This window comes from Hyalella azteca, unplaced genomic scaffold (assembly GCF_000764305.2).
Source record: "Hyalella azteca isolate HAZT.00-mixed unplaced genomic scaffold, Hazt_2.0.2 contig1805, whole genome shotgun sequence".
NCBI classification, from domain to species: Eukaryota; Metazoa; Arthropoda; class Malacostraca; order Amphipoda; family Hyalellidae; genus Hyalella; species Hyalella azteca.
This window is the reverse complement of record NW_025932104.1, coordinates 1-9,537: the sequence shown is the minus strand read 5'-3', so window position 1 is coordinate 9,537 and position 9,537 is coordinate 1. Positions and strand designations below refer to the sequence as shown.

General features: G+C 38.7%; 1 protein-coding gene across 1 annotated transcript; it reads right to left on the bottom strand.

The window, feature by feature from the left end:
- Positions 1-4,739: 4,739 nt before the first annotated feature.
- LOC108677462 (guanine nucleotide-binding protein subunit alpha homolog) lies at positions 4,740-9,533 on the bottom strand (the record flags this gene model as incomplete). Its single annotated transcript, XM_018165679.2, has 5 exons — positions 4,740-5,358; positions 7,022-7,078; positions 7,339-7,560; positions 8,976-9,026; positions 9,522-9,533. Coding segments are annotated over 5 exons (537 nt in total), but the record flags the coding sequence as incomplete, so codon positions are not given.
- Positions 9,534-9,537: the final 4 nt, after the last annotated feature.

Here is a 9,537-nt window from a genome sequence, read left to right as displayed (position 1 = left end):
ATATATATGAACATGAGTAACATGAAACATGTCATGTTCATTCCGACCCAGTTAAAAAATATGCATCGTTGATGCGCGCTACAAATTTATAACTAATTGGACAACTTGACGTATTAATTCTTCTGAGGGTATTTGGAAAATTGGATCACATGAAATAAGGGGAAAATATTCACAGGAATGAAATATTATAATAGATATTAGGAATAATAAATTGGACGAAACAGCGATGAAAATAAATAACCAAATGAAAATATTTGAGATAAGTGAAGGCTAAATGCAGAAATTGTGTCACAACTTGACAACACAACCCTCTGTTTTTTTGAGTATACACGTGCAATTTGTGCGTGGCAGTTATCACATCGTAATGATAATTAAAATTATAATTAATAATCATAATAATAAATGATAATACTAATAATAATAAATAATAATAAATGATAATACTTATAATTAAGACATAATTTTCATCTGGATAGAACAAATGAACACTTCACTGCGTATCAACTTTGTTCAAACTTCAATAAACTTAAAGATAAAACTAAGTTCGATGATAGTTTTGGCCCAGAACTTCAAGTTCATTTCTTCCTTGAAGTGAGTTCACTCAAAGAAACGAATGGATCACATTGTCCAACTAGTGACACACTTTCTAGTCCACAGCAGACGTAGCACTGATACGCCCTTTTGCTGTGCCAAAGTTTGACCCATATTTGGAGGGTATGACCCATTTATTTATCTGAGTGATAAATTGCACTCGTTCTTAATCAAAGAGCTTTTAATTAAGAGTCCAATTAACAAGAAAACTCTCAACGACACATATCATCATCAATATATCATCATCAATACATTATCATCTTCATCAACAACTATCGTAAAACATAGTCCGCTTTAACAATGTCGTCAATAGCACAACCGTCTGCATCATAGCACCAAGTTCTTCCAGTGGTATCTCAACGAATAAATTATGTATCCAACTAATGAATATAACATAACAAATTAGTAGAAACAATTGCGGCCAAAAACTTCTACACAATATTTTCAAATTTCCACCCCCTCCGTTAACTGCTACAATAGATCAGTTAGCCTATTACATTTCCGCCTATTTAACTGCCACAATAGATCAGTTAGCCCTTACATTCGGGTGCCTAACAAGTGATAAATGCAGGCTATAATAAACCACCAGCCTATCACAACTTCGAATACAACTAAGTTATAATCTGAGGTAAAAAATTTAACCCAGAAGGGTTAATTTAGCCACAGGAGATCATTAACCCGAATTTTTTACACATTGTTATAATCTGAGGATAAAAATTTAACCCAAAGGGGTTAATTTAGCCACAGGAGATTATTAACCCGAATTTTTAACACATTGTAATAATGTGAGGTTAAAATTTAACCCAAAAGGGTTAATTGAGCCACAAGAGATTATTAATCCGAATCTTGTACACATTTTCCAGTCAAGCTTGACACCAACTCAATATATCAGGAATGGTAGCTCTTGTGCCATGAAATATATGCGACCATTGATCCAATAATTGAAAATTAATGAGTTACCTTGACACACAACTTGACTCTTATAAGAACTAAACTTAACTTTCATTTTATGATAACCCTACACGATCTCGGTTGACAAGCAGAGGGTGAGGGACATAACATACATTTCTTTGTGCAATTACGAGTCTCATAGTCAGTATTAATTTATAATGTTCATAATTAGACTTGGTGTTTGAAAGAACTATTACAAAAATGCAAGTTGCGGTACCACCCAAGACAATAAAAACGTAAACTCAAGACGTTTCAATAAAGCCAAAACGATAAGATGTCAACGTTTATACACATACGTTGTAAAGAAAATATATCTCTGGTTAACTTTTGCAATATTTGAGACATTAACACCTACAATTTTGAGAGGTTCTGGATTTGTGGCAAACAACTTGACTCGCTTGGTAAAGCTAAGATCATATTTTAAAATATTCAACTATTCAAAATTTCATTAAATGTTTTCCCAAACAATGAACTGGGCTGGCTTATAATGACAATACATAGAAGCACACACGCGTCTGCAATGGTGAACACAATATTCACAATCATGAATTTCCCACATTCACAATCCCATTTATCACTAAGAAATTAATAAATTCACAATTACAAGATTATCACAATAAATAATACGAAATTGCCAAATTCATCATCACAAATTTAGCTCATTCATCAGGCACATCTACTACATAATCCCATCAACAGTGCAGGGAAATTCTGGGTTGTCATCATTTGTTAACATCACCATTACATCGTAAAATGAATAACACGATAACGATCGCTATCATACATAATTTTTTAACATCACCATTCCACCACAAAATGAATAACATGATAATGCTCGCTATCATCCATCATTTCTTAACTCCACAATTGCATAAAAAAAAATCAACCAAATTCGACGAGTCTCAATTCACAAGTGACACAAAAAAACATATTCAAATATTGAGGATGATTGAATGATTTAATTACAATGACAAATAATATAGTTCAAGTCATCGGAGCTACCATTTGTATAATGATTATACATGCTACATCATCCAAGCTCCCATGAATATAATGGAATGACAAGGCAATGTTTGACCATGAAAAAATCTGTTGCAAGCGAAAACCTAAATAAATAAGAAATCATTCATTGAACAACAGCAGACATACAATATTACGACTAAGAGTCATAGTTAAAGAATTTTTTGCAATGATTTCAAAACTGTTAAGTAATCAAAAAATTTGCCGCAACTAAGCATAAAAATACAGGAAATGTTATCATAATCCAGATGTTAAATATAATTAATAAATATTATCCCTCTGTTTAGTGACTGTAACTATCGTTACCCGGCCTTTTGGTTCGAGCGGTTAATGTAACGGTTAATAACTGGTAATGTAACCGCAGATATATTAATTAGTTTAGTGGCCAAATGTTTACTAGCGCTTCAGCTATTTAGCTATCTCGCACCGAAAGTCAAGATGAACATCACCATAGAGGTGGAAGGTCTCAATTATTCATCACCCACAAGGGGCGGAAGGTCTCAATTGTCCAGCCCGCTGAAGCTGGCTCGAAAGAAGCAGCGTTAGCATCTCAAAGTCACCGCGAGCTCAGCGGTGGGGCGCTCAGGAACAATCCCCCTAGGAACGCGAAATCCCATAGGACTTCTGACGCGCACAGACACCCGTCAGAAGTCCCCCCTGAGGGGGCAGATATATTAGGTTCGAACGGTTGGGATAACGGTTAATGCAACGGCAGATAAAAGGATTAAAGTTGCAAGTAACACGCAGAGAAATGAGTGTAAATAACGATGCACTTTTTGCCCTTGGGTGGGTCATCCTGACTCAGTTTCGTAAGGCAAAAGGCCGTATCAGTGATACGCTCGCTCTCTATTCGAGCTCTGGGGAAGAATTTGTGTTGTGTCACTATTTGGACAATATTAACCATTATTTTTTACAACTGTGTTCAACAGCCGTTAAAGGCATTAACCATTTTTTCACAAAAACAATCACACAGATTAACAAAAGATCTCAGGACATTTTACATCAGAAATAATTTGACATCCTAAACAACGTCAATTAAATTAAAATCAAAAGAGCAACAACGAAAGTTGTGGTCGAGATTAAAACATTGAAACGCTCTCCTGATATTCTTACGCATGTTTATACTCTTGATTTAAATCTACATTACGCACCCGTGAGTTTTATATTATTCATTCAAACACATAGGTATTAAATCAATTTTTATCAACATGGGCCAAATATTTCGCTACTTAAAGCAACATCGAAAAATGTATCACATATTTCTCATTATCAACGTCTTGTTCACATGAATAATGGCAGAAACAACCATTCAAGTTGTCTTCAATTAACCCATTTACCCCATTATTAACCCATTTACCCCATTATTAACCCATTTACCGTCTAAACAGCGCACTTTGTAGGTTAGGAATAACACTACGGAAGCAATTGAGCACTGATATATCTTTTTATTGTGCCTGTTTTCCCTTTGTATATGTTGTCTCTGTTAACATGCTCGGTGTAAAAGAAACTAATTCTGAATAACAGAATTAATTAAGAGGTAAGAACTTCGGTATAGAAATTGACAAACAGATTATAAAATAACAGAAAGTTGAAATACCCAACATGGCCATTCAACAAGTGTAGTGACAGTATCAATAGCTAAGCATCTGAATTAAGAACTAAATTAAAAAGTTATTTTAAAAATACAAAGTAACCTAAATGGCCAGGAATGAATACTAATAAACTTAAGCCCATTTTTGTCAAAACATTTCCTAATTCCCAGCTGCTGAACAATACAATTGCATAGAACACAGACTGTACTGAGCATACAAATCGAACCAACCAACATAAGCATAGGTCAACATAACGAGTTAACGACCAACTGCATGCACGAGACGTGTTTCCAACATGTTGAGACGTCTGCAGCAGTATTTTTACCAAAAATATCGATATCAGATCGTAATAAAATGTTTCTACATTGTATTAATTGGATTCTGAAACACTGCAGGCGAAATTCTGAAACACTGCAGGCGAAATTCTGAAACACTGCAGGCGAAATTCTGAAACACTGCAGGCGAGATTCTGAAACACTGCAGGCGAGATTCTGGAACACTGCAGGCGAGATTCTGGAACACTGCAGGCGAGATTCTGGAACACTGCAGGCGAGATTCTGAAACACCAGCAGGCGAGATTCTGAAACACTGCAGGCGAGATTCCGAAACACTGCATTCGAGATTCTGAAATCATTCCCAAAATTTCTAACCCATCGGGTAATTATCGTAGAGATTAAGTAGGTACTATACCACGAAATATCAGACTTGGGATTTATGCTGTAGGAACCCCAGGATTTAGCACAATAAGTAACCGTTTCAACACAACAATGCAACGCAACAGTATTGCGATGCAACATAACTGCAACAACTATCACCGCAACATAATATCATTGAATTTTTACATCATTGTATGATTACGTCACTGTAACATAACATCATTGCAACAAAACATCACTGAATTAACATCATTGTAACATACCATAACCACAACAAAATATCAAAAGATTCATCATCACTATGATTTTATGGTCCACGACTGTGGTGAAGTGATGTAACATCACCACAAACATCACTGCAACATAAGGGTGACCAGATTACGCTGCAGTATGGTGTCCTTGACAGATGCGAACACCACAGCGATGTTATGAGTGTCCACAGCTGTGGTGAAGTGATGGAACAGCGGCTGGCGCTCAGCGTGTCGTCGCAGCGCCACGAATTTGTCCAGGATAAACTGCTGCACCTGCACCTCGTCGTGCCCGTTACCCTGCAACAACAGCAGCGTTAACAGCTGTAAGTAGAGCACCATAAGCAGCGTTAACAGCTGTAAATAGAGCACCATAAGCAGCGTTAACAGCTGTAAATAGAGCACCATAAGCAGCGTTAACAGCTGTAAATAGCCAGTTACCCTGCAACAGCAGACCTCCAGAATAGTGACACGTCACAATGAAAGGAAGGGGAGACTGTGCAGGATTCCCCCATTTAATAACCGAGCCGCGGCCATAGTACAGACTCTTCGTGAGGGATCACTGTCCGTGGTAGGACCGAGGCTCTTTAATGCCTTGCCAAAAGCACTGAGATGAGGGGAGTTTACCCTTGCAACATTCAAGAGACAACTGGACAAGTGGTTGAACAAGATCCCGGACTGTCCAGTAATGGGAAACTACCATCAGCAAGTGACAAGCAACAGCATCTTGCATCAGCGTGCCCAAAGGAGGGCAAATAGACGGAACACGTCCAACGTTACATCCGACGACGACTCGGAGACGGAGGACGACGAAGGCGGCGCATCAGCGTGACCGGGGACTAGGAAGTCCCGAACTCATCATAAGGTCATAAGGTCAACAGCAGCATTAATAGCATTAAATAGAGCACCATAAGCAGCTGTAACAGCAGGAAAACCATTAATAACAGAAGCCTATAAAGCAGCAGCATCCCATAGCTGCGACGTTGACAATTGGGATTCTTTAAGAATAATTAATAGCATTTTAATGTTGATGAGTGACACAAGACATAGAAATTAGTGCACTATACCAGCCAAAAAAAGGAGCATTATAGTGCACTATACTCACCACAAAGTCAGAGCAGCAGTGCACTATACTCACCACAAAGTCAGAGCAGTAGTGCACTATACTCACCACAAAGTCAGAGCAGCAGTGCACTATACTCACCACAAAGTCAGAGCAGCAGTGCACTATACTCACCACAAAGTCAGAGCAGCAGTGCACTATACTCACCACAAAGTCAGAGCAGCAGTGCACTATACTCACCACAAAGTCAGAGCAGCAGTGCACTATACTCACCACAAAGTCAGAGCAGCAGTGCACTATACTCACCACAAAGTCAGAGCAGCAGTGCACTATACTCACCACAAAGTCAGAGCAGCAGTGCACTATACTCACCACAAAGTCAGAGCAGCAGTGCACTATACTCACCACAAAGTCAGAGCAGCAGTGCACTATACTCACCACAAAGTCAGAGCAGCAGTGCACTATACTCACCACAAAGTCAGAGCAGCAGTGCACTATACTCACCACAAAGTCAGAGCAGCAGTGCACTATACTCACCACAAAGTCAGAGCAGCAGTGCACTATACTCACCACAAAGTCAGAGCAGCAGTGCACTATACTCACCACAAAGTCAGAGCAGCAGTGCACTATACTCACCACAAAGTCAGAGCAGCAGTGCACTATACTCACCACAAAGTCAGAGCAGCAGTGCACTATACTCACCACAAAGTCAGAGCAGCAGTGCACTATACTCACCACAAAGTCAGAGCAGCAGTGCACTATACTCACCACAAAGTCAGAGCAGCAGTGCACTATACTCACCACAAAGTCAGAGCAGCAGTGCACTATACTCACCACAAAGTCAGAGCAGCAGTGCACTATACTCACCACAAAGTCAGAGCAGCAGTGCACTATACTCACCACAAAGTCAGAGCAGCAGTGCACTATACTCANCGTTAGAACAGGAGGTTCGTTGTTCTGCAACAGAAGCAGACGTTAGAACAGGAGGTTCGTTGTTCTGCAACAGAAGCAGACGTCAGAACAGGAGGTTCGTTGTTCTGCAACAAATGCAGGCGTTAGAACAGGAATGTTGTTGTTCTACAACAGACAGTGGCAGACAATTAAACGCAGAACAAAGCGCAGTATTAAGTCAATTATCAAGCTAAGTATTAAGTCAAGTATGAATCTAATTATTAAACTCAGTATCAAGTCCAGTACCAAGGCAAGTACCACCACACTAACCTATCCTCGAGCAGTCTCTGGTCCCACTCCGAGGACGAGGCCATGAAGAGGACGGACGTGACGCTCCTGAAGCACTGGAACCACTTTTGGCGCTGCGTGCGCTGCCCCCCCACGTCCACGAACAAGAACGGCACCTTGTTGATGCTCATGCAGAACTCCGTGATGCTCTTCGTGGCGCGCCGTGCGTGTACCACGTCACTGTCCACGGGTCTGTAGTCCTGTGAGAGAAGGATTTTTAATGACAACAGGTCTGTAGTCCTGTGAGAGAAGGATTTTTAATATCTACAGGTCTGTAGTCCTGTGGGTGAAAGGATTTTTAATATCCAGGAGGGGCGGGATGAGGTTTTGATAACATGTTACTGGTGCAGAGGTCGGAGGGATAGTATAGTGGCGGACCTCCGTGTGGCCTGGGACTGCTACGTCCGAAATACATGCTAAGGGTACTAAGGATAGTAAGGATATTACGGATACTAAGGATATTAAGGATGCTAAGGCTAATAAGGATACTAAGGACATTAAGGATACTGAGGATATTAAGGATAATAAGGATACTAATGATATTAAGGATACTAATGATATTAAGGATACTAAGGATATTAGGGATACTAAGGATATTAGGGATACTAAGGATATTAAGGATACTAAGGATATTAGGGATACTAAGGAATAAGGATACCAAGGATGTTAGGGATACTAAGAGAAGGGGAGGGTATGGGTTAAACTTTCGATATAGTTATCACTTTTTTTGCATAATATTCCCCCTCAGATGTGATGATAATATTCCCCCTCAGATGTGATGATAATATTCCCCATCAGATCATATACTATAATTGGGGCTTGCCACTTCATTATCTTCATGCAACACTATGGTACACCGAATGAGAAATTAATATTTAAGGCTTATCTTGAAGTAGTTGTCATTCGTGGAATTATCACTGTTGATTATCCTGGAGTTCTGTGAACATCCCATTGTCATGCAAATCTTTATGGTACGACCAAGTGCTTATGATACCACCAAATATTGGTACTTAAACATACTTGGCACCTGCATACCATATTTGTTCTTAACCATACATGGCACTTGCGTACCATATTTGTACTTAAACATACTTGGCACCTGCATACCATATTTGTTCTTAACCATACATGGCACTTGCGTACCATATTTGTACTTAAACATACATGGCACTTGCGTACCAAAATTGCAGTCAAATGTTCATAGGATGAGACTCTTTTATTTTTGAAGGTTATAAATGTAGTAATTCAAAAGGGATCTTAATTTTGCTTACACAGTTACATAATGACGTGTTAATGCAGGAGACATCAGGTGAGACATATATAAAATAATGTCAACACGGGACTTAAAAGTGACTGCTGTGCCTGTATTCATATAAATCAACATAATATACAAATATATTGGTGAAACTTTTGAAATATACAGAGTTGTGGTGACCAACTTAGAACTTGGGTTCCCATTCAATATCTTCCTTATTCTCATTATAATCTCAGGCAAAATAAAATCTCAAAATTCCTCAACGATCAAAAGGTAAAATTACGTAAAAACTTCATGGAAATTAAACTTAAAATTTGCACATTTGCTCAATAACAACATGATTTCAAAGTAATTACTCACGTGCATGGATATTCTGTCCAAGTTATCGAAAAAATAGGCGACGCTGTCAATCTGAAAATGGAACTTTAATTACAATGGAATTTTGAGATCAGTTGACACACTCTGGTGTTTCATAACTGACAACTGTAAAAAAGTCTACCAGCTATTGAACGTGAATAGTGGGCAATAAAGATACCAGAACTACATCTTTTGTAGCACCAAATACATCATAAGTAAATAATATTATAATATTAATATGAACAATAGCGTATGCTCGCTGATTGAAGAAGAAGGCTTGTAAGAATATAAAGAAACTGGCAGTCACATTTGCCGTCACATTTTTTACATATCTTCGAGTGTTTGCACAAATAATCATGAATTTTGCTGATAAAGCAGTCTTTACAAACACTCAATTTTATTAGGAAAATTCTCTCTAATTTAGTAAGAGAAAATTGTGGGTAAAACTCACAGCTGACCCACAAGTTATGCCACAAGTGGGTCAAAATAATGACAGGTTTTCCTACCAGTCCTTACATGAACCACTCACCCGTTGTAGGTGGTACTCACCAGCTGGTACTCAGCC